The sequence below is a fragment of the Aulonocara stuartgranti genome (genome assembly GCF_965226115.1).
Source record: "Aulonocara stuartgranti genome assembly, chromosome: 22".
NCBI classification, from domain to species: domain Eukaryota; kingdom Metazoa; phylum Chordata; class Actinopteri; order Cichliformes; family Cichlidae; genus Aulonocara; species Aulonocara stuartgranti.
The window spans coordinates 20,927,048-20,953,908 of NC_138957.1; the positions used below are offsets into that span (position 1 = coordinate 20,927,048).

The following is a 26,861-nucleotide window of genomic DNA, read 5'->3' on the forward strand; positions in this document are numbered from 1 at the left end:
CCTCCACACCTGCTCCCCATCTTTTCTCCTCTTCCTTTTTGCCTACAACTTCGCCTCGCCTCTATCACACCATACCTGTGTCCTCTCCCTCTCTCTTTATTTTTTTTGGACAAGCTATGTCAGTCACAGCTGGACCATTACTCCAATAAACAATCGTCGCTGAAATCAAAGGTTTTTAAACCTTCCCTCCCCTCCTCCATTTCTAGTGTAAGTGGTGAGTTTGTGGTGACTGATAGCCACGCAAACCACATGCACATGAAAAAGAAAAAAAGAAAAAAGAAAAGAAAAGGAAGGCCTTTGGGTAAACCCCCCCAAAACCCGCCTCCCCTCAATTTCCCAAGATTTTTTCCCACACTTTCAATCCCTTTGCGCTTGTGCAGACCGATACAAACCTCAGGAGGTCATCTTTTCTAGCCATAAAACCAACTAATGCGTGATGCGGGAATTTTAAAAAAAAATTTTAAGCTTCCCCCAAGTTTGCAATCACCAGTATCCGGGTTCCCATTCCCACTAAAGCTTCAGAGCGCGGGGGAGGATGGCATCCTGTCAGAAAGATTCAAAACTGCTCTGTGCGAAGACTCAGTAGGAAGAGAGGCCGGCACACTGAAGCCTTTGTGATCCAGCCAGCCACCCACACGTGGTGCTAGGCTAACAGATAGCAGCGTCTGAACGACTCCGCTGTACATGCTAAAACAAGGTGAACTATTCTGTAGGCTGTACGGGCAATTAGTGTGAGAGTTTAGAAACAAGACTACTAATAAAGGAGAAAATGACATGATTTTCCACTCTTTCAGATTTTCTTTTCCCTTGTCAAGATGTTTCAAGCCATTTCTCCATTGTTCATGGTTTTAAGGGTTATTTTCCAGCTCTGAGCTTTTCCATTTCCTCTGTGCATGGCACTGTTACTCTATCTTTTAAAGAAAAAAAACAAAAGAAAAGCACCTTTATGATAACTAGAATACCCAAGTTTGCCACTTTAAGCTCAAAATCTGCCGCGTACAATTTCCGTAGGTACTTGGGGCCAAAATGCCCCCAGAAAATAAAGCTTTTGTAGAACCACCAACAAACTCAGATCTCACACTTTTTTAGCTGTAGCATTTGGGTGGTGTGATCCAACTGTAAACATGCACTTTACCACATGAATGCATTCACACAAACACACTCGCTTGACTCTGGGCTTTCTGCATCCTATCTGCACAGCTCATCACAATGGAGGAGTATGTGAGAGTGCGTGGCTTTGCATCATCTCGGCTTTGCTCATCACAATGGAGGAGTACGTGTCAAGGCGCTTACGTTTGTAATAACTGCACTGTACTCGTTTTCCACGCCTCCACTCACCGAAGAGGTCGCACCTGCCACTCCCCACCCCGCCAGGTAAATTGAGCAGCCGATGGAAGACCTGTTCGCCGAGAGCCATCGCGTCCCGTCGTTTCATACAGACACCCCCATCAGCTTGTGCACACCTACACACACACACACACCGTCGCTCACTCTGCCTTGCATACACAAACACGAGCTCTCAGAAATTACCATCTAAAAGATGTAATGATGTGGCTCGGCGTATAGACACACAGCATGGTGCCGTTTTTCTTTTGTAATCCACGGATAAGTGGGATCAAAAGACAGAAGGGGCAAATGTCAGCATGTGTTACTAGCAGTGTGTCTGCGTACAGCTCTCTGTGGTAAATTCACCTGCATAAGGACTCGGCATCATTTGAGGGGGGAGAAAAAAGAAAGCTACGTGGGATCTTATTTCCTGGCAATCAAGTGTAGTGTTGGAGAAGTGAGTGGCCCAAACGTAATAGATTGTGGATGTGACTATTTTTTGGAAAACCAGTGGTGACATAATCAGATTTTCCCCTTCTCTGAGCTCTTGATGTTTATTGGTGATGGAGGCTTTTCTTGCCAGCTGTGTAATAATGAAACTCATTTGAAATCAGGTAGTCTTCCTGTCAATACAGCTGAGGAGGAAGAGGAGGAGGCGGCAATGGTGGCGGTGCAGGGGAAAGTATACGGATGACTAAGAATAAAATATTATCTGAAAGTAATGTTTCATACATGCATGCAAGACTGAAACCAGAGATACAAGTAGCTCCGTAAACATTTAATGGCGGCGCACACAGATTCACAAATTCACATTTTAATAAATAAAAAGAAAAACTTGTACTCTTCGTGAGATTCACAACACCTGACGCAAGTTAAAAGACAACCATTTTTCACTCTTTCAAAGCAGTTTGCGTGTCGAAGCTGCAACAGGAGGGCCGAGGAGGCGGCCCCTGCTCTATCCCTGGGGAAACCCTGTGCATGCTTGCATGCCAGGCAACTCTCCTGCTGGTTTGAATAATTAACTTGAGGCCTGTTCATCGTCTGGGCTCATTCAGAGGTGCTGGACCGTTGAGTCACCCTCTTTAATTCCACCAGGTTTTAGCTTTAAAATATAGATAAATATATGTATATATAGGGAGAAGGGAGTGGGCCTTATGGGACGGCTTAGGCACGCCACACACAAACTTTCTCCTCCTCAAGGTGTGAAAGTGTGTGGTTTGTGGTGACTGTCATTTCAGAAAGAAAACAAAAAAGGCTGATACACAGCTTCTCTGATCAGTTCCCAGTAACCCAAAAGACGGGGATTTTTGCTCAATGTGGACGTGCCTTTGACACTCTTTCGGGGGGTAAACAGCATATCGCAGATATGATGAGAATGGTGTATGAACAGAGGTGACAGCAATGGAAAACCTTAGAGTTAGAAGAAGAGTCACAATTAGCAGGAATCTGAGTTTGTCATCTTTCTTCCAAATACTACAAAATGACCAGCTTTTATTTATTTTTTGGTAAATTGTTTAAACGTTATAATCATCAGTGTGACTTTCATTCATGAAAAGTTAGGGAAAAATACAACACAAGTTTTCCGGACCTGAAGTCTCTCACCCAAACACCTGCACTTCCGAATCAATGACTTATTGACTGGCCAGAGGCAAGCAGTGGTTTTTATTGTATTTGGCAGGTCATTGATTAGAGCACGCCCTGATCTCTCCCCTCATCTACATTCACCTGGACAACTTGGGTGTCTTAGGGAGACTGAAGCAAAGAAGAACACACAAGAGAGATCTGTGCGCTTTGAATGTCATTAGCACATACTTTTACTGCGTGCGCTCACAAATCGCTAGAATAAAAGGAAGAAGCTACCTCAAAAATCGCCTCCCAGCCTATGGAAGTAGAAAGATGTGTAACAAATGCATTTTTTTTAAGCATTTCTCCTGCTGCAAACAAAGCTTAAGAAAACTCAGCTCTTGTACAGTGTACAACATACCCAAGGACATAGCTCAGAAGCCATTACAGAGCAATCTCCAGCTCTGGTTTCACTTCCCATTAGCCATTCAGAGCCATGACAATACCCAGGGGGGAGAAGGTGCAGCCGTGGCTTTTCCTCTGCCAAGGCCCTCACATCAGTCAGTCGTTTAGCCCTCTGTAGCTCAGCAGTGCCATGTTGTGCAATACAATATATATATTTATATATTTTTTTAAAAGTTATTTACGCTACCTAGTCTATCTTTTGATACTTTAAAGTGAAATTTGTATGAGGTAGCAGTCAACCACCCACCTTCACAACTCCAGGGGCACATTAGGATTTGAGAGGTCACGTTTGGAAACTGATGACAGATGCTGCCATTATCATGAACATTCAGAATTAAGCATTACTTGCACATATGCTTTAAACACTAGAGCTAAAAGGATGAGTGGCGTGTGTTCTTTAAAAATAAAGACTTAAACTCTTAAATCTGAGCCGTTCATGTGTTTCCTCTCAGTTGTGCGACCACAGCCACATTCTTGTCCTGTACAATTGTCCTGATTCCCAGGTTAGGCTTACCTTACTGCTGCCCTGAGCCCCGGCCCCAGATTACCCCATCAATCCCATTTTATTCCTCTGGCTCAGAGAGCCCACCAATCAGATGGCAGGATGGGGAGGAATATGATAGTGGATTGGCTCTTGTGGGGGGGAAGGGGTGGAGCAGCTCAGCCATCCCCTAACAACAGCAGTGCGCTGTGAAATGAGCGAGTATGAGAGACATAATTTACCCTTCCAGTTTTACCTCTTCCTCTACATTTCTTTGCCTGCCTTTCGTGCCAGTGCCCGTTTTTACCCTCTCTCGGCATTCCTCAAACAAACACCCCATCTTTGAAAGAGCAAAAAAAAAAAAAAAAAAAAAAAAGTGCTTTCCCTGTCCAGTCTCCGCCTCCTCTCATCACTGCCTCAGCTATCAGTCTGCATATGACTGCTGACTCTGTTGCTTGTAGCGATGCTGAGCAGAGCTCTGCCGTGGCTTCGCTGCCACACACACACACACACACACACACACACACACACACACACACACACACACTGAAGCCGGAGGAGGTCAGGCTGATTCCTGGCGGAAGGAAACAAATTACACACCGTGTGCCCACACATGTATGCAGTTGCACATGCACTAGCACTAACAGCTAAGCTCAAGCCGAATGGGATCTCTTCTCTGACCTACTTCTTTACCGTCGCACAGAGGGAAACACTGGGCAGGCTCAACATAAACTCCGCAGAAAGACAGCAGGACCAAAAAAATAAATAAATTTAAAAAAATCTGCTGTTCGTGTGAATGCTCAGGAATAGAAGCAGCTCCTAACCCAATGTTTCAATCCCCCTACTTCTTTTTCTTGTGGTTAAGAGATGGTAAAAAGAAAAGAAAAAAAAAAAAAAAAAAAAGGTGCCCCCTATGTCGGCTGGAGGTGTAACAGCCAGCTCCAGCCTCAAGCAGCCATCTTGTCTGTTTGTGTACGTGAGGAGAATAGAAAGGTTTTTTTTTTTTTTTTTTTTTTAAAGAGAGAGAGAAAGATTTCTCATCACCGCCGCAAAATGCACCTTTTAAGTTTTAAGGCCTCCACTGTTACAGCTTTCAGGTTTTGTATTTAGAGATCACATTTTCTAATCCTGTGCCTTGATCCTCAAACGACAGGGACAGATTTTTTCCCCTCTTCATCACTGCAGCTTTGGATGTCCCACAAGGCATCTCCATTCAGAGAATTTTCAACCCCCCCCCCAAAAAATTTAATGGCCTTGATGCGTTTTCTGCACCGAATATTCATCCAGAACTGACAGAGAAAACATCAGAAGTGCCGTTAGATCCATCTTTTTACACGGCGTATGAGAGCACACGCACCACTTCAAGCACTAATAAAACTCCTCCTGGCTTCTGTTGGGATCCTTTTGTTGGTTACATGTTATTACACCTGAAAATGTAACTAATTCTCATAGCATAAAGGGTTTTCTGCAGATAGTTTGACCACAACTCAGTCAATCAGCCTAATAGTCGATTCATGGATTACAGCCTGTGAATACAGAGTAAAGGTCTCTTGCATGCCTTAACAAAAGCAGTTCTGCCATTCATATTTATGAAAAAGAGCAAAATGATAAGAGGTTAGAAGGTTTGCGCTACAGCTGAAAAAAGGCAAGCCGCTCGTGCTAAAAGAGATTCTTAATAAAAAGCTTTAAAAAAAAAAAAAATAGTTTCAGGTAGTTTCCAGATAAAATTCGATATACATGAAATCTGTCTAAAAATCACACAAGTGTAAAATTACCCCACAGCTGTGTGTATTTTTATTTAACGGCGTTGCGGTTATCCACGGTCATGGTTGATCTTCAGTTTGCCATAACACCTGCAGCTAAAACAGGTGAACATGACAGAGGGATGAGAGGTGCTTCCCAGTCCCACAAAGCCCTCATCACACACCTCCAACCATCACACACACACACACACACACACACACACACACACACGGGAATCCCACAGAGGGGGAAGCATGTGCCCATTGTTGGGAGGGGGACGGGGGTCTCACGAGCCCCCCCCCCTGCTCTTTGAGAAGTGACAATAGCTGCATTGAAAACACCTACCAGCCTGAGAGATACTAAAGGAGAGGGCGAAAGAACAGAAAAGGGGACAAAGAGAAAGCAGAAGAAAGGAGACTGCAGACTCCAAATGGATACGCATTCACCTCCTTGTCATGCAGAACATTCGTCCCAGAAGGAAAGTAAAGTCTGGTGTCAGCCTAACTTTACTTTGTACTCTCTCATGAGAAGAGGCAAACAAAATAACCGTTTCCAAAAAAAAAAAAAAAAAAAAAAAGTGAACTACAGCAATTTAGAATCGGCAAGTCGTTCAATATGTCTGTTAACTTCTGATGGGTCAGGTTGGACCTGAATCACAATAAACTGCGTCTGTGAGTGACAGACGCCTTCGCAAATCAATCCATCTGACAAGTTATTCATACATCAACGCCTTCATTTATGGAAATCGCATGCAAGCTCGCTGTCAAAGCAGTGGACACGTCCGCGAGGGCCGGAGTTGTTTAATCCTCCAGACTCACGGTCGTTTCGGGTTTTTAAACCGCACTGTAGATGGATTGTTTATGGGATTTATTCCACCGTCGAGAGGAGAGAGACGATAACCTCTCGCTGTTTGAACCTCTCGCGATTTTGCAACCACAAGCGCAGCTAGGAACTCAGAGGGGGGCCTCACGTCAACAACTCGCTCTGCACTTGAAACAATAAATATCTAATCCCTGTCATGTTACAGGGCCCCCCTGTGCAGCTCTGGGCCCCACGAATCGATCAGGGTTTCCCCCTTTAGGTGCCCCCATCTGTGACACACACAAAAAGGGAGTATTCAGGGGGATTTGGTCTGCGCCGCAGATGCGATAATAACTCGAGTAACTAAATGAGTGATGCGTTTTAATTTAACTATTTGTATAGGAGGAGAGTGAGCAGGTAAGATTAGTTTCTTGCTTTACAGAAGTGCTAAGAATACAGGAGTTTTCCCATGATGCCACACGGTATTTCAAAGGGGCTCTGCTATAAACTGTCATTCTGTGGAATCCTTGTAACAGCCTCAACTTTTGTGCATTTTCCCATAAAAATACAAACAATTTCGAGTTAAACTTAAGAAAAAAAAAAAAAAAAAAAAAAATTCCCAAGGTGTCATGTTTCACTACGCTGATTCGGCGCTACGGGACACCCAGCAAACGCTCCGGCTCCAACGCCACTGATCGGAACGAAGAGTACGTCACGTAAGCCGGAGTCGACACGGGAGATTAAAAATTCAATATAGGCCAAGTCACTCGATATCACAACCATCATATTTCAGCCGCACTAATCAAATTCACAGGCATGACCTCTGGGGTATATTAAATGTGTATATACAACATGTGTCATCTCTCAAATGTTTTGCGGGGGGAGATATCCATCTACTGCGGTAAATACAGTGCGAAGGAGAGCCAGCAGCAGTCACAGTAGCTACAACAAATTTGCTCCCCATAAAAATGAGCAGTGGATGGATTTCAGCGTGCAGCTTGCCAGAACCACGGGAGGGAGACTAAATGATTATGTTACAACAACACCGCCCCAGCTCTCAGAAAACAACAATCACGGTCTAGGTAGGATATTGCGGCGGAGTAAAAATTAAAGGGGAGTGGGAGCGAGGCAGACAGACGGGAGGACGGGGAGGGGGGGGGGGAGGCATGGTTTTAGGGAGATCATCAGGGGCTGCGAGCACGTTTTGGCTGTTCGTCTGTAATTGTGGTGCAGACTGAAGCCACGACAGCGCTTCATGTCCTCTCATTTTAAGTTCGTTGAGGTATGGGGAGGAAAGAAAATCCTGTGTCCAAACAACTACGACAGACTCATCCTGTAAAGAGCCCGACATGTCAGTCAAACTCGATTTGGGCCTTTCCACACACCAAAAAGTTCAAACCCCAAATGTCAACATTTCCTGTCATCATTCAGCACCCTTGCCCCATTTTAAGATTTTTTTTTTTGGGGGGGGGGGGGGGGGGCTAATAAATACATTTAGAAAGTAAATCAGCAGATTAGCAGGGAGATAAGACTGCCAGCTGATCGTTAATGGAAGCCACCATAGCGCTTCTCTGAAGGTTAACAGGAAAAGCAGGGCCTAACCACCAACACAAATGCTCCTTCACACCAGTGTCACAGGTTCAAGCCTGTCGCCACAGTAAATGTAGATCTTCTGCTTTATCTACATTAAACTCATGCACGCTGCTGCACATCAAGCTGATCTGCAGGGCCCAGATTTCTCAAAAAGCACCTCCAAACAAGTGAAATGGGCCGGGCACATTAATCAGGGGCCACATCACGCTCCCATTTAAAGTTTGAAAAACGTTCAGATAGAAAGAAGATGGTCTTCAGCTAAAGCAAACAATCTTTCAAGACACTTTTAGCCTTTAGGGAAAACACGCACACACACACACACGGGAATCCCACAGAGGGGGAAGCATGTGCCCATTGTTGGGAGGGGGACGGGGGTCTCACGAGCCCCCCCCCCTGCTCTTTGAGAAGTGACAATAGCTGCATTGAAAACACCTACCAGCCTGAGAGATACTAAAGGAGAGGGCGAAAGAACAGAAAAGGGGACAAAGAGAAAGCAGAAGAAAGGAGACTGCAGACTCCAAATGGATACGCATTCACCTCCTTGTCATGCAGAACATTCGTCCCAGAAGGAAAGTAAAGTCTGGTGTCAGCCTAACTTTACTTTGTACTCTCTCATGAGAAGAGGCAAACAAAATAACCGTTTCCAAAAAAAAAAAAAAAAAAAAAAAAGTGAACTACAGCAATTTAGAATCGGCAAGTCGTTCAATATGTCTGTTAACTTCTGATGGGTCAGGTTGGACCTGAATCACAATAAACTGCGTCTGTGAGTGACAGACGCCTTCGCAAATCAATCCATCTGACAAGTTATTCATACATCAACGCCTTCATTTATGGAAATCGCATGCAAGCTCGCTGTCAAAGCAGTGGACACGTCCGCGAGGGCCGGAGTTGTTTAATCCTCCAGACTCACGGTCGTTTCGGGTTTTTAAACCGCACTGTAGATGGATTGTTTATGGGATTTATTCCACCGTCGAGAGGAGAGAGACGATAACCTCTCGCTGTTTGAACCTCTCGCGATTTTGCAACCACAAGCGCAGCTAGGAACTCAGAGGGGGGCCTCACGTCAACAACTCGCTCTGCACTTGAAACAATAAATATCTAATCCCTGTCATGTTACAGGGCCCCCCTGTGCAGCTCTGGGCCCCACGAATCGATCAGGGTTTCCCCCTTTAGGTGCCCCCATCTGTGACACACACAAAAAGGGAGTATTCAGGGGGATTTGGTCTGCGCCGCAGATGCGATAATAACTCGAGTAACTAAATGAGTGATGCGTTTTAATTTAACTATTTGTATAGGAGGAGAGTGAGCAGGTAAGATTAGTTTCTTGCTTTACAGAAGTGCTAAGAATACAGGAGTTTTCCCATGATGCCACACGGTATTTCAAAGGGGCTCTGCTATAAACTGTCATTCTGTGGAATCCTTGTAACAGCCTCAACTTTTGTGCATTTTCCCATAAAAATACAAACAATTTCGAGTTAAACTTAAGAAAAAAAAAAAAAAAAAAAAAAAATTCCCAAGGTGTCATGTTTCACTACGCTGATTCGGCGCTACGGGACACCCAGCAAACGCTCCGGCTCCAACGCCACTGATCGGAACGAAGAGTACGTCACGTAAGCCGGAGTCGACACGGGAGATTAAAAATTCAATATAGGCCAAGTCACTCGATATCACAACCATCATATTTCAGCCGCACTAATCAAATTCACAGGCATGACCTCTGGGGTATATTAAATGTGTATATACAACATGTGTCATCTCTCAAATGTTTTGCGGGGGGAGATATCCATCTACTGCGGTAAATACAGTGCGAAGGAGAGCCAGCAGCAGTCACAGTAGCTACAACAAATTTGCTCCCCATAAAAATGAGCAGTGGATGGATTTCAGCGTGCAGCTTGCCAGAACCACGGGAGGGAGACTAAATGATTATGTTACAACAACACCGCCCCAGCTCTCAGAAAACAACAATCACGGTCTAGGTAGGATATTGCGGCGGAGTAAAAATTAAAGGGGAGTGGGAGCGAGGCAGACAGACGGGAGGACGGGGAGGGGGGGGGAGGCATGGTTTTAGGGAGATCATCAGGGGCTGCGAGCACGTTTTGGCTGTTCGTCTGTAATTGTGGTGCAGACTGAAGCCACGACAGCGCTTCATGTCCTCTCATTTTAAGTTCGTTGAGGTATGGGGAGGAAAGAAAATCCTGTGTCCAAACAACTACGACAGACTCATCCTGTAAAGAGCCCGACATGTCAGTCAAACTCGATTTGGGCCTTTCCACACACCAAAAAGTTCAAACCCCAAATGTCAACATTTCCTGTCATCATTCAGCACCCTTGCCCCATTTTAAGATTTTTTTTTTTGGGGGGGGGGGGGGGGGGGGCTAATAAATACATTTAGAAAGTAAATCAGCAGATTAGCAGGGAGATAAGACTGCCAGCTGATCGTTAATGGAAGCCACCATAGCGCTTCTCTGAAGGTTAACAGGAAAAGCAGGGCCTAACCACCAACACAAATGCTCCTTCACACCAGTGTCACAGGTTCAAGCCTGTCGCCACAGTAAATGTAGATCTTCTGCTTTATCTACATTAAACTCATGCACGCTGCTGCACATCAAGCTGATCTGCAGGGCCCAGATTTCTCAAAAAGCACCTCCAAACAAGTGAAATGGGCCGGGCACATTAATCAGGGGCCACATCACGCTCCCATTTAAAGTTTGAAAAACGTTCAGATAGAAAGAAGATGGTCTTCAGCTAAAGCAAACAATCTTTCAAGACACTTTTAGCCTTTAGGGAAAACACGCACACAAACTAACCTACCCTTACACCTTCACAATCACAGGGTTAAAAAGGTCAGACTCTAGAGCCGGGCAGTGCTTTCACACAGAAAAGAGAAATCACTTTGCCATAACTGATTATAACAAATAAATAAAATAAAGTAGGCCTTCAGAGTTTGGAGACGGGACAGCTGTGGGTCATAATGCACATCTCCTTAATTCCTAATGTGCATTTCCAAATCTATTACTCCCGCAGGGAATAACATACAAAGCACGTGACCGTTAAAGTACAAAAACAAAAGTGACGTTGCCTCAAAACTTTTTACAAAAAAAAAAAAAAAAAAAAAATCAAGAATGTCAAAACTCAGAAAACAAAGATACCGACGGCTAAACTAACAGCTCTCACACTGAAAACAACAGCTCATTTACATCTCACCTACACCTCAAAGTGCGAAATCAAAGCCCATTTTCTTTGTATTCTGCGGTGTCCAACATCTTAAGCCCTTTTAAAGCCGCTGTGTGTGTGTGTGTGTGTCTGTTGTTGTTGCTGCAGTTGTATGACTGCAGATTACAGCGTAGCCAGAGAACGTTACGAAACAAAATCAGGGCTTAGGCGAGGGAGTCCCGCTGCTTTCGGACCTGCGGCGTAGGCTTCAGGAGTACAGGGGAGAGGGGGGAAAGAAAACAACAAGAGGCAATTAAGGAATGATTTTCAACTCAGTTTGGGACAAAACCCTTGCAACTCACCTCCCTCAAACGCACACACACACAGTCTTGCTCAACTAGCTACACTGTCGAACACAAAGGCAAATTCGGGGGCCTAAGGGGCCCAGAGAAAGGGATGTGGTAGCGAGGGGTGGGGAGGTGAGGGACACTGCAGTATAAATGCTGAGAGGAGGTTAGAAAGATGTGTGTTAACGTGAAAGAACAGACGGCGTAGGGGACAAACCGCGTGGAGGGAGAAGGGGTTTCAGAAAGAGGTGAATAATGGCATCGGTACAATGGGAACGAAGAGCGAAGGTGATGCATGAGGGGCTATTAGATGGCGTCAGCTGAGCTAGCGCCCTACAGGAGAGCGACGCGCTCACATGCTTACATCACACTCCATCGAGCAGTTGATCTCAAACTGCAGTCAGAATAGGAAGTGAAAAATTAATCTAAGGCTGAGCAGAGAGGAGGGAGCGTAAAGGTAAACCAGTAAAAGAAATTAAAAAGAGAGACACTTATTATCGATGTTTTTGATATTTTGCTCTCCAACCAGCTGCTGGTTTGATCCCGAGTCACCCGGCAGGGTGGTACTTGTGTATAAATTAGGTAACTGCGTTACTGGCTGCACTTGTCTGAGTCAGCCTTTCAAATAAATCCATCACTGAATTTCTCAGTATTTAAAAAAGAAAAACCCAAACGGATCCAGATCAAGAGCTAGCTTCTCACGTACATTACAGCAGTGCTGTAAAATCTGTTATCAGCGGTTGATCGCGCAGCGCATTGAACCTCAAAATGTAGATCACCATCAGACGTGTCATCACTTGTGGGCGATGCTTAATGGTGCCGGTTGCATCTTTTTTCCTCCAAGATTTCCATTTTGTTTGTGAGCGAATTTTTCCAGCCTATACGTTTATTATTAGATCATCTTAAAGACAAAAGTCAACAATTTCTCTCTAACATACAGGCTCAAACTGTGGCTTTATAAATGGCATGAATGGGCTCCAATCAACCAAAACATCAAAAATATAAATCAATCAAAAATACAGGTTACAGGTGATCAAACTAATAGCAAACATGGGCTAATCTTAAATTTCACACACAACTCACAATATTATTTTTGGTGGCATACAGTTGGGTTTTGGTGCCCATGCATGAAATCTGACTCAACTTTGACACATAAAGACAGGAGTGACAGCTGCAAATTTAAATACAGCTACAACACTGCACACATACAAATCTCAAGAAGTGAGAAAAGCAAGGAAAAAAAAAGAAGAAGAATGAAACCATCTCCTGGAAAATGAAACTATTCTGCAGAGAGTAGATCTACTCTATTGATTAACGGTGAAATTATGTAATAAGGCAGCAGTTCTCCACCACTTGGGTCTCCAGACAGGAATTTTTTAAAGCAAACGAAATAACAATCATCATAAGTGACCGAGCGCTATGACTAACATGAAATTCCACTCTTGATTTCTGTGACTGAATGACGGGGTGCTTGCTCAAAGTGAAAGTGTCTGTCAATAATGTTTAAAGCAAAGAAAGGGCTTACGGTCAAGAAATAAGGCATTGTCAGAAATTGCGAAAGCCTAACCGTTTCCTATGACTATCGCAGCTTACGGAATATAATCATAAGATCTGTGTAATACAAGAAAAAGGATGAGTAAACAACAGAACAGCGAAAAGTACATTTTCTATTCTAAAGAAAGAGTTGGTTAGTGCTGCGCTACTTTCTCTGTTTTCCTCCATAGTCTCACAATTTCATCTGCAGCAGAGTCTTTAGTCTCAATTTTAAAATTTCTATTTTTAAAACTATTCTACTGACTTGTGTTGAAACAAAAATTTTAAAAAAAGTTTTCCCTTCTCAACTACATGTTCTCAGTTTCACAAAAAATTGATTACTCATATCACTGCAAGAGTAACTTCCCCAGAATGCAGCCGCGATCCTGATGCTTTAACAACAACCTAAAGAGAAAAAAAAAACAAGAAGTCGTTTGCTCAGAAATAGTGTCTGCGTGTCACTTTCTATAAGCCGGGGGTGGGAGGTTCAAGTCCCCACCTTTCGTGCACGTAAAGCTACACATCACACGCATAGCCAAGGGGGAGGGGGGGGTAACCTCTTGCTCTTTGGCTTGTCATTAATGTTTATCCAGAATTTGTTTCTACATTACTCATTACAGTGTGTGAAAGTCGTCATTCTGCATCTGTGACAATCTGGCTCAGTTACCTCATTTCCTTTCCACATCCTCAAACAATTACATCTTTTAAATAGACACACACACACACACACACACACACACACACACACACACACACAGAACAAACATAGAGGTTTACATCAGCAAAGAGCTTCAGTCTGAAGGAGCAGGCCTTGCCTTTAACCAAGATCACCATGGATATTCTACTTGAAATGGTGCCTAATTTGATTATTGTTATCCTCCTGGATTTCTTCTCTCTGACGATCACAGGTTGCACATTCCAGAGCCCACTTCTCTCACTTCTCTCCCTCCCTCCCTCCCTCCCTCCCCCGGGCCTTGTAACGTTTGATCCGGGGCCAGGGGGAGGCCGGCCAGACATTCAGCCCAGAGTCTGGCGCCCTCTCCTCAGTGTACCATGCACTATAGCTCCCTGCTGCGCGGCCTGGAGGAAATCATGCAGCTACGAGAATTGTAAAAGCCCTCATCTATTGAGCAGAGGTTAAAACAGGGGGAACAATGCCTTTGACTCACATTCTGCTTCCCTCTGTGGAAAGCCTTAAAAAGCACCTTAGAGAGAAGAAAAAAAAAAAAAAAAATCAATGGGCAAAAGAAAGGAAAGGAAAGTCGATATTACTTCACCAACTTATCTATTCATACCCTTCTTAAACATGTTTTCCATTTGTGGGAATAGAAAGAAAAAAAAAAAGATTCATGTGACTATTTAATAAAAAAAAATGTGAAAGATTTACCAACTGTGGCATCACAACCCCCGGAGACTCGGACTACATGCCCTCGTGCGTGTATGTTTGAGCGCTGCGTTTGTGTGGGGCTGGGCGCTCACACAGATGTGTCGTATCAAACTGTAAGAAGACTGCGAAGTTTTCTTTGGCAGTGCAAATCAAAACAAAGCAGATGGAGGAATGCAAGATGTAAGAGGAAGAGCTCCGAAACTACCAACAACCTAAACGTGTCGCTGAGCAGTCTGGCCTTTCTAACAAATTATTCTCATATGCAACACACACACACACACACACACAGAAGACAAGGAAACAGATTCCAACAATGCACGGGCTCCTCCTCTGCAGCTCCTCTGCAATTTCACAGCTAGGCGTGGAGAAAAGAAAAAAAAAAAGAAAGGGTCCCCTTCCTTATTCTCCTTGTCCTCGGTGTCTTAACAGAAAACTCCCCGATGCCTCTCTATCTCCAAAGCTGTGCTGAGTAATCGAGCAAATGAGCTGAGAGGGAGGAGGGTGAGAGATCGAAGTGGAACAGATTCAAAAATTCCACTCTGTATTCCATTATAAGACATGATGGGAGCCGGGATAATGTGATGTTTTTTTGTAAGAGAATGTGGGTGCAGGAAGGACGCACTGAGGAGGAATGAGCATTTCACCTGCAAATCAAGTTTATCCTGCCGCTACCTTCCTCATCCCTCCTGTTCTCGCACATCCGCGCTGACAAGGGAACCGGGCACATCCGACAGCTCAGGAGCAGGAGCCACAACACGGACCCCTCCCCTCCCCAAAGACTGCGTTTCAGCACAGAAACATGTTCGGCTCCACTCCTCTACATACTGTTTGAACTGTTGCAAGAAGAGGGCCAGATGCAGTTAACACCTCTTCTGTGAGCAGACATTTTGCTCTAAAGATCAAGTCAAGATTTAGACTCGCTGTTCTGTCTCTACATATTTCCCCCCCACACCCCAGTAAACCCCCGTTAAAAAAAAAAATTCTGCAAGAGCTTAAAAATAGAGATTAAGCAGCAACACTGGCCACCCAGCCACTCTGCTCCAATGGCTCATTACGCCACATGACTAGGAGGGGAGGGATCTGCCATCCTGAATTAAGGCCTCCCCCTCATGAGAGGCCAAATGCTTGGTTATTTAAAATAAATAAATAAATGGGTTATATTTGAGTGCTCTTTAACTGAGGGAAGGTCACCGACCCATGCACGTTTGAGAGCTACAAATGGCTACAATGGGAATAAAAGGGATAAATGTAACTTTAAAAAAAAAATAAAATTAAAAACAAAAAACAAAACAAAAAACAAAACACTGGAGTGAGGGGAAAAAAGATTTAATGAGAGAGCAATGTGTAAGCCAAGTGAGCACCGTGCCAAAGAGGGGTCTAAATAGTGTGACCAGTGGCTTGTTAGCAGAAAGAGACAAGCTGCTCTATCTATCATAAAAGAGTGATTCATAGATTACTGTGCTTAGCAGAAAGCTTGCGAGACTGTAAACGCATAACAAGAACAGCTATGAATGTACACTTCATGGTAAGCGTGAACAGGATTCCCGGAGCGGTATCTGATGACACTGTGCAACCAGCTATCTTTACAGAAAACACGATACGTCTGCATTCAAAAAGGAAGCCCAGGGATTTCCTCATCTGAACCGGCTCGGCCGAGATATTTCGTGAAGTCGTGCGCGCGGCCGTGCGGGCGACGAGAGAAACGGTGATATTCCAGGCAGAAAGCTAAGGGGAGGAACGGAGGATCGATAGTGACTGAGCCTCTGCTCTTGTTGCTTCATCCTCCCCTGAGGCGTAATTCACTGGATGTTTAAAAAGGCGACGGGAGTCACAATAGGGGATCAGATGGGATTGACCACGGGATGAAAATGTGAGGAGTGTTTATTAAACTGATGCGGTCGAGATGAAAAGCGGGGAGAAGGTGAGCGCAGATCGGTCAAGAGGCGCGCACGATGGTCATTAAAAGCTAATGCCGGTGCGAGCGACAGCGGCTCGGTGATTCCAGAGAGCATAGATTAAAAAGGCTGCGCTGGAAACAAAAGCAACCGTAGGTAATGTGAAAAGAAGGCACCTGACAGAGCTCGGATGATGATATCATGACCGATAATAATTTACATCCTCCTGTGGATGAATGTCCTTCGCTGGCCTTCTTATGGCCAAGGCCAAACCAAAGACAAAGCTAAAGTGTTGATTCAGCTTCACGGGGATCCTGAACAGATAAGCTGTGGCAAACACACACACACACACACACACACACCCACCCCCCACTCGGGGGCTGACCAGCTGTCTCACACTCCCCTCCCCAAAATCTCCATCCAAACCTAGAGGGGCAGGAGGAAATAAATCACTCAAATGAAGATGCACACAGAGGGAACGCAAGTAGTGTACGTCACACACACACACACCTCTATCTGTATGAGCTCTCCACTACTGCAGTGTGTCCAACTACTGGACTGTTTCCTCCTAAAAGACACACCTACGCAGGCTTATGCGCACTACACCTGACCAAAATACACACACACACACACGTATAACAAGGAGCGTCACACCCAGTTTTATTTCACTGCTCTTGCAAATAGCTCGAGCCGCTGATACCCACGAAACGCGTCGAGGTTGGTTTTAAAACCAGTTTATCTCACCTACTGACTGCAGGTGTACACCTAAAGACCTTTGCCTGTGCGTGTCTGTGAGTGCGTGCATCAGTGCCAGCAAAGAGCCGGAGATTGTGCTCGGTGCCAACAGCTGATAAGAGAAAAGGTCGTGTTGCATAACAGGAGTTTGTGCTTTGCGCGCCTGTGACATAATGGAGTAGGAAAGGGATGCAGGGAAGAAGGGGAGCGAAGGCAGAGGGAGGTAATGGGTACGAAGGGGTTTATGTTAGAGGAAGTAGCCGAGCTACCTTGGCATTAGAAGGCCGCTGAACACCTTTCGCCGATCCAAATTGAAGCCGGCAACTCACAGAACGCTTTATAATGATGCCGTAAACTCTCCACTGGCAGACTTCATTTAAGCATAAAAGCCACACTGCCTTCTCATTTAAAGTGCAAACCTAATAAATACGTACATTTAAAAAAAAAAAAAAAAAATCTAAAAGGAACGAAGAAGATTGGATTAAAATTAGGCTGGGCTAGCCAACTTCACTCCCAGAGATCTTTCTGGCAGCGCTTGTCAAGTTATCCTTCCTCTCACAGGGCCTGCTGAGGCCAAAGGGATGTGAGGCTGGGCCTGCAGTGTGGGAAGGCTGCTTCTTCTCTTCTGCTTCAACACACAACTGTTCGCATGGGGACACATTAACTAACGCCTGGTGATGTTCACATACCTGCCAACTTCAGCTCTTGATACATATGGCTGTGTTTTGTATGTTTGTTTTTTTTTTAGGCTTTGATTTCTCTGCGCAGTGCAAGCAGCACATAAAATCGCGATTTTGTTTCCTTCATTTTGCACTGTGTGCAAACTGCCAGTAATCTCCATGAGGACTTTTATATTTTGCTGGCAGTTGCTTTTATGCCATGCTGTTACAACCTGGCAATGCAATAAAAGCAGGTCCAGGTTTTATTTTGCCCCCCTATCGGTGAATGTAAAAACAAAACAATACAATAAAGGAGAGTAATGATAGTTTCAGATTAAAAGAACCCCCCTCCATTGCTTTTCATTCGATCCCACCCAAAATGCTGCCATTTCAATCCTCACCTTACCCCCCCGTCCTCACGTTCGTGGAAAATATATGGGAAGCACCTTCACAGAAGCGGTTGCGTGGAACTCTACTGTAGTAAACAGTAAAATAAACAGGCAGTAAAATGTCGCTCTTGCCACGGTACACTTTGCTTTTGCCCCCGTAGTCATAGTGACAGAGAGGTTGGAAAGTGAACCCTGCCATGTTGCACACGTGAGGAGAAGAGAGCTCATGAAAGGAGAATTTGCATTGAAACATAAGGTTAAATGAACCGCACTGAGGCTCAGGCACGGTGAAAAAACAACCCTGTGACCCTCTCTTCATGGTCCTACATGAGGCCCACATTTCATTTGGACAGCTCAAGAACGAGAGAGAGAGAGAGAGCGAGGCCGAAAGACTGGGGGGGGATAAAGAGAGGAAGGAGGAGGGAGAGTCTGTGCCTTTGCACTCCCCCATTCTTGCCATGCTCTCTATTTTTGTTTCCTCTTTTTGTGCGTGCTCGACGCACACACTCACAGTGCAATGGATTTTCAACTTGGCCCTCATCAGTTGTGCGCCTGATGAAACAAACACTGACAGCCTCTTTACATTTGTAAAGGCCCCTGCAGCAGCTGTGCTTGTCCCACACACACACACACACACACACACACACACACACACACACTTTGAATCAGAGGCCTAGCCCCTGCTGGGGCCTACAGGAAGAGCAGACTCTGCACAAAATGGCCTGACTGCACTGAGCAGCTACTCTCGCTTACAACACTCACACACACACCAACACAGTGTGTCATGTTTCGTTAGACAGGACAAGTCTGCCACACATTAGTGATACCTCAGCCATTACACAGAGCTGACCCCTGGCTCAAGAAGGCGCCAACAAATAAGAAAATAAACCTACAAAAATAGATTTTTCTTCGCTGACATGAAAGCAGGAGACAGGTGAGCTTGTCCTCTGGATTTGTTCTCTCCACACTGGCGTTTGCAATCCCTGTGGGAAATGATGATCGCCCTGCATTGTTTCGTTTTGCTTTTTTTCCCAAAAGAACTCGCTCACTTCACTATTTTGAAATCGTTTGTGACCGTTGAATCTTCAGTGTCATTCGCAGACAGCGGGCGTTCATCGGGTGCAGAAGGCAAGGGTGGCAACCCGCACTCATGTTTCAGGGGGAAATGGTTAAGCCAAGCATGTATAATTGTCTTACGCTAATTACCGGGGGAGGGGTGGCTCACTAAGGGGCCAAGAGTCCTGTCTCAAAGCATTGGGGGGGGAGCTGGGCCTTGACGAGCTGGACTCCTCCAGGTTTTTGTAAATGCGTTTGGGGGCCTAGTTTGGTTCGGGCCAAACATTATGCATTGACTGCAGCTGCAGAAAACACATGACAGATGTGAGACACATGCACACAAAAACACACATAGCACTGGGATGTGCATCCTGCAGTCAAGCAGCCCCCATCCCAAAGTCCAGATGCTTTGTCACCAGAGCTAATACTACAACGAGTTATTAAAAGGCTAAATTTATTTATTTATTTATTTTAAAACCCTTCCAGTTTTAGAAAGCCTGAAACTGGCTGGCCACAATGCAATGCCTCAATTTTAGACGGGGACTTTTATATCAGTTAGTCATAATTTCTACAGCACATCCTGTTTCCTCAGTTCAGGGAGAAGCTTACACATAAGCGGATCCGATCAAAAACGTGTCATCTTTGCAACACTCATCCCACTATTACAGCACAAACGTGCACACACGCGCACAGCAGAATTTATGGTCAGTTAACATCAATGTAACTGAAACTATCCGGTCACGCTCAGAGGAAGATTGTGTCAGAAAGATCACCATCGTGGCTGAACATAATTGATATAATAATAATAATATTTTCACCATGGGGACAAAGAGCACTTTATTTCTGTAATATTCACGTAGTAGTGAAGTTCCAAAAAAAAAAGAAAAAAAAAGCCTGAGCTGCAATGAATAACCGACACTTATTGAGTCTTTGCTAAAGATGACTCTCCTTTATGTTGCTTTCCAGCAATGTTGATGCCAGCAACAATAATTTATCAGTGATGGGTCAGTGACGTAATGCCCTACTTTTCCAACACTTATTCATAGGACACAAGGGGATACCCTAAAAAAATAAAAAATAAACAAAAACCAAGCAACCAAAGTGTCCTTAATAATTCTCTGCACTTGTTGCGGGGCAAACAAAAAGCTCACGAGCAAATGCACGGACGCAGACCCCCCAATTGTTCACACAGACCTGTTGCTCGGTTTGGCCCTTTGCAACACTTTTTGAGACTATGATTTTGAACGCACCCTGCTCCAAAAAATAAATAAATAACAATAAATTATAGAAGAAGTGCACACTTTTATAGGTGTAGTCCACATGGCGTTTAAGTGAGGATGGGTTTTGGAGGGAGGGGGGTGTGTTTAGCTCTGCTGACTTCAGTCAGTCGAGCATTAGCGCACGTGAGATGCCTCGTGCCTCGTGCAAATAAAGGCAACAATGTGTCCGGTGGGCGCACAGCAACAATCTATACATCAACGAAGTGCAAAAAAATAAAGTATATATATTTTTTTTGGGGGGGGGCAGTCATAATTTATAAATAAACAAATGATGGTGGCTAAAGTACAAGCACACTGCGAGATTAAAGTCTTTGTTTAGGTCACGCAGATGGACCGCTATAGCGAGACTGTAATTAAAGCCAGGGCCGAGCTGGACTAGCTCCTGGTTTCACAGCCCCTTCCTCCTCTACAAAATTCACCAGTGTTACTTGCAGGGACACACACAGAGAGAGAGAGGGAGAAAATGGTCGCTTCATACATGAACCTCTGCAATGCGACTGAACACAGTCTCTTTAAAAAGATGGAACCGCTTAGAAACACTTGTCTCAAACATGTCCACCAAGTAGTGTAGCGTTAAACCGAATTAAGCAGCCGAGGAGGACCTAAAGGCTAGTTAGCTATCGCCTCTCCCAACACCTCCCGTAGTATAGCAAAGGAGAGAGAGAGAGAGAGAGAGAGAGAGAGAGAGAGAGAGAGAGAGAGAGAGAGAGAGAGAGAGAAATGGAGTTATCCCCTCAGCGAGCTGCTGCAATATCTGCTCCTTCTCAGAGGTCACACGAAGACCTGCCAAAATCGTCGACACCGGCGCTGGACTTGACTTGTACAACGGCGGTAAAAGCCGAGGGCAGGCGTGTAGCAAACAAACAAACCCAGGAGTGTGCCCGCAGCGTTTCGAGAGGTGGAAATTGAATGAAAATGCCTAATCGCATGACCCCCTTTTTCCTGCTGCACGGAGAAAATTAAAGAGCCACAACAGTCCGCGAAACATGTCGGTTTGTCAGCCCCACGCCAAAAACACACACACACACACAGAGATATATATATACACCCTGCGCCAGGACTGTAACACTTAGCCACCCATAGACTCGAGCATGAGGACGGGTTATAGTAAGCCATATATTCCGAAATGCTCAGCATGGGACGAAATGAAGTCGCAATAGCCGAGCCATGGCCGACAGGCTCGTCTTCACGACTCTGAGTAGCAAGAAACGGCTAGCGAACAAAAGCGTATTCTGGGAAACTGTTTGCCAAGTCTTTTAATTTAAAACCTTTTAGGGGCCTTGTAGCACAGCCGAAGCATGCTATGCACAAAATCACGGGTTTAAACCGGCCAAAATAAGCGAAGCAATCCCCCTTCACTGCTACAACCAGCACCACTAAAGCACCCGATGTTCAAATAGCCTAAAACATGGTCGGTGTCGAAGAAACGCTGCAGCAGACGTTGAATAAACATTGCTGTCTCTTTAAATTAAAAAAGGAAAGAAGAAGACATGTTATTGTTAACACGTCGAGGCAACTTAAAGGCGTTACATTTTGGAGGATATTTGACCCAAATGGAGCCCAGGCTGCATGATGGTAACCTTCACCAGCCCGTGATGGAAAGTTTATGCGTTTTCATCAAGGCGAGCAAAGGCAAACTTGAATAGAGCCGATATCAGTGAGCATTTCTGGCAATAATAATAATAATAATAAAAATACCAGCGTTCACTTACATATTTCTTTTGGATGATATTCCTCTTAGGTCGTTCCTTGCTCATTATGCAATCCCCCAAAAAATGTTTGGCTATAGAGAGAATGGCCACATGAATTTCTTTCTTTGACTATCGCTTCTCCCGGAGCTCCAAAGGACGATTTAAATCCCCGGCTCTGTAAGGAAAAGCTTGCTGGCTTTGCAGAATCCTCCTTCGGTGTTTCCCCGTTTGAAGAATTCGGATTAAATCCCCCGGAAATATATATATCTATATATACAGATGTATATATATAAATATATATATTCAAGAGTCGACGACGAACAGAGACGGACTGAAGCCAAACTCACTTGGGGATAACATAGTCAAAACAAATGCACAACAATAAGTTCCATTCGCTCCGACAGCTCGGCTTCTCGTCTCTGCGCACTCGCTCCCGGCTCCTTTCAAATGCATGAATGTAGCTGCGGTGATGTCAGAAAAGTTACATCTTGTTTGAGGCGACGAGACATCGAGAAATAAATAAAATTACAAAATAAAACGTTAGGTGTCACGTCGCTTTCCTTTTTTTCCCTTTCTTTTGGAGGGGGGCTGGAGCCTGAGGTCGTCGACAGATCCAGCGGCACTGCTGTGCTTACCGAGAGCAGCTCCTTTCTTTCACTGCCTCCGCCTCCTCGCACAACACCGCCACCATCAGCGGCAACTTTAAAAAATTCTCGAGAGACAACCCCGAGCACGTAGCCCTGCTAGATAAGCCTATACCGTGTTCTTTTACGGATTTATGGTGTGTTTGTGGTAATCGTAACAAGCATTTTTTTTCTAGTAATCCTGCACTACATGGCGCGTTTAAAGTCCTATGCAGCAATAGCTTGCTAAGGTCATTTCGAGGAAACACCAGTGGTCACAATAAAGTTTATCTTCTTCTTTTTAAAAAAAAAAATTACTCTTGTGTCTTGGTTTTGATGTTAAGACAGTTAGTTTTATGCTGCAGTTTTAATGGGATTTAACATTTCCACTAAGAAGTTGTTAGGGGACAAAAAGAAAAAGTGAGGGTTCCCTAACGCGAATTTGAATGCGAATGACTGCCCCCCTCCACTCCCACACCACAACCACACAACCTCAGAGCACGTGGTTAAACATTAAAGCTCGACCTGAATGGTGGGAGATGCTATACTTTTAGGAACTTTTCAACTGAGAAAAACTTATTGTTATAGAGAAGAGAGTTTCACGCCCAGTGTAATGATGTCACTGGTGCAGTTCCACAGAGCGACTTTGCAGACCAGCAAGAATAAAAGCATGATGTGATCTGAATGCATTAAGCAGCTTCATATTTTTAAAACTACATATACACATGCATGCATGTGTATATATTTTCAGATATGCTTTCTTGGATTCTTTTTAAAGCACTGTGTAGTGACTGTTAGCTGACTGGATGTCCTCATCCCCCTCAGTATCAGTGGGCTTGCTGTGGTATTACTCTAATGTACTGAGTGGGATGGTTGCTCCGTTTGAACCACAGAGGTAGAGGTAGTTAAAAGTAGTGTGTGTGTGTGTGTGTGTGTAGAGGGGGAGGGGATATTAAGATGAATATGCAGCTTTGTCTCCATGGTATACCCGAAGAGAACTCTAACTGTATAATGATGCTGCTTTTTTAAACTAGTTGTTACTGAGCAGTGCTGGTTCACTGAAAAGTGTGTTTAGGCCACCAGAATGGAAGAAATATTTCCACTACAGTTTTTTATTTTCTCCAAGAGATTCACTGCATTGTCCATAAAGCTTATTGATAGATGGCCTTGAAATTTGCTACAGAGCTCCACCGGGTCTGGAGGATGAATCCTTCAGACTTTTTTAATTCATATTTGCCTTTTTATATAACCAGCAGATGAACATTTTCTCTGAAATATGTCAACATATAAACAATGAGCTGGTGGTATTTCAAAGTGCACATAGGGGTGATCTGCTTAAGAAGTACTGGGTGGATTACAATCAGATTTGCTACATATATTCATTTCTCTCTGTGGAAGAACTGCAATAAATTTGTTTTTACCCAAGCAGAAACCTTGGGTAAAAACTACAAAAAGAGCTGGTCCCAATAAACAACCATGCTAGATTGGTCAGTTTTAAAGCAGAAAAAAACATAGTTACAGCCTGGCACAAAGAAAATGTTGCATTTTCTTAAAAAATCATGTTAAAGTTAAGACCAATCTATCAGCTGAATGCTGATAGATTCTCACTGGCCACTTCATTAGGTACACCTTGCTAGTACATTGGTGGAGCCCCTTTTACCTTCAGAAGTACCTTAACTCTTCGTGCCACAGATTCAATAAGGTGCTGGAAACATTCCTCTGAGATTGTGGTCCATACTGAGATGAGAGGATCACACAGGTGCACATTCATGATGGGAATCTCCCAGTTCACCACATTCCAAAGATACTCTATTGGACTGCAATAAGGGGACTGTGGCAGCCACTTGAGTAAAGCGAATCATTGTCCTGTTCAAGAAACCTGTTTGAAATCATTTAAGTTTTGTCTCACAATGCGGTAACCTGCTGGTAGCAGCCAACTGAAGATGGGTACACTGTGGTCATAAAGGGATGGACATCATCAGTGGGTTTAAATGATACTCAGTTGGTGCTAAGTAGTCTCCATTATACCATTATTACACCACCACTAACAAAATCCTGAAATATGAGGCGGTGGATCCATGCTTTCATGTTGTATACAGCATTCTTGACCCTACCTCAAATGTTGAGGCAGAAATCGAGACTCAGTTTTCGTGCCCTGTGTGAATTTTTGCCTCAGTTTCCTATTCTTAGCTCAGAGGAATGGCACCCACTGTGGTCCTTTGCTGCTGTACTCCGTCTGCTTTTTTTCTCTTCTTGGGACCATTCTCTTTAAACCCTAGAGATGGTTGCATGGGAAAATCCGAGCAGATCAGCGTTTTCTGAGTTAGTCAGACCACCCCATCTGGCTTCAACAGCCATGCCACGTTCAAAATCACTTAAATCAACAAGTCATGTTGACCATGTCTACATGCTCAGATGCACTGAGTTGCTGCCATGTGATTGCCTCATTAGATATTTGCATTAACAAGCACTTGTTAATGAAGTGGCTGGTGAGTCTATGCACGCCATGCTTGTATGTTTTACTGATCCATTTTACAGATCCAGGTTTGTTGCAAGTTAGCAACCATGCGCTAACACTTCTGATCCAAATATGGTAACTTCTGGCTTCAGAGAACCACATGGCAACAGCTACACCACTGAAGCGTCAAAAAGAGGTATGGCAAAGTCCCGGTGGCTATGTCCATCTTTTATATACAGTCTTTAGTGTTTCCCATAAGCCACTGCTGCAGCTTGAGTAACAAGTTGGCACTGACTCAAAGTACAATTGAGTCTGATTCTCTAACTGAGCTACTAGTATGGGAGCCACCTCTACCACTTGTGAAAGTTACAGTTGGTGATATCTATCTTATTTGCCTGCACCCAAATTACGTATTAGGACATATCTGCGTGGGCTCTCTGGCACAAGTCAGATAGTAAACTGGGTGGGGTTTGAACATGCAGGCAAATGTCAGCAGAAAGTGTTGCTTTAGTTAAACCTAGCAATTAACCTCATAGTTCAGCATTATCAAAGCAGACAGCACATGCAAGTTAATGTATTGAGATGTGAGCCCTTTCATCTGCGGGTGATTATTTATTAGTCTTTGAATGCCTGTTCTCCTCAAGCTCGCCTCCAGAATTAGACCCAGGTCCATCCCAGTACACATACTGTATGCGTTACTGGGTTTGGTTGGTTAGATATACAACAACTCAAAGAGTTAACAGTGGCACACACATTTAGACTTACATTCACAACTACAGGCATGTTTTTACTTTCCAACTCTTTGCCCTGGTGTTTGCACGTACGCGTACAAGTAAGAAATCCTAAAAGAAGATTCAGCATGTCCCCAAATCACGTAAAAGCTGAAGTATAAACAATCACCAGCATCCAAATGATCATGCTGATTTCATTATCATTCATGTAATGGGGAGGAGCTATTGATTCCTGTCCTCTGTTTGATGTAGATTCAGCGTAACGCACCAAATGATCAAAGCGCCGAACTTACCCTCAAATGCACGAACAAAGACGCCAAATCAATAGTCCACGGATCAATAATTCTAAGCATGGTTTGTAGATGACATGATATTTATGTATTCCCCCCACCTTTCAGTCTCGACCCCTATTCCAGTTCTGCTGATAGGAATATGTGGATAGAAGGGATAATAGTAGCTGCTGATCATGTGCACTTTTATTTTATATGCGTTTAAAATCACGTTTTGTCTAATCAATCATGTCTACAGCGTCATGGACATGAATGCTATTTTGAGACAAGACTATGTAAGCTGCCTTTAGCCCCCCCCCCCCGTCACCTGCACTCTCCGGAGGGGGGGTTATCGGGGTCTTCTGCCCTGCTGGTGCTGACATTTAGGCCCACATGAATCAATAAGACAAGCTGAGGAAGGATGCCTGAATTTCGCAGCGGTCGACCTCACAGTTCACATTTAGCCCACGGGCAGAAGGGTTGCAGGCTCTTCTCTAGACATTTTTAGCCTGCTTTTTTTCCCCTATGTGCAGACCTGTAATATGCGGTTTTCAAATCTTCTTGTTTGCACAATATTTCAAATGTATATATTTATATATCATAACTGGGAAGTTCGGTAAAATGTGTCGTGGGTGTGCTCATAGCACAGATATGTTAAACACTAGTGGTCTGAGTGCATGAAA

The 26,861-nt window shown here is 44.3% G+C and overlaps 1 protein-coding gene across 3 annotated transcripts in view; it reads right to left on the reverse strand.

Annotated features, from left to right (window-relative positions):
- The window catches only part of jarid2b (jumonji and AT-rich interaction domain containing 2b), a 109,593-nt gene extending 86,722 nt beyond the window's left edge, over positions 1-22,871 (reverse strand). The window contains exon 1 of one of the 3 annotated variants that reach the window (XM_082522711.1): positions 22,733-22,871. Coding sequence is in view for 2 of the 3 variants with exons in the window: in XM_082522708.1 (XP_082378834.1) it covers positions 22,119-22,163 (45 nt within the window). In the remaining variant the exon portion in view is untranslated. Of the gene's footprint in view, positions 1-22,118 lie in introns of all 3 variants that reach the window. The other 2 variants (XM_082522708.1, XM_082522710.1) reach the window with 2 other exon arrangements.
- Between the last annotated feature and the right edge of the window lie 3,990 nt (positions 22,872-26,861).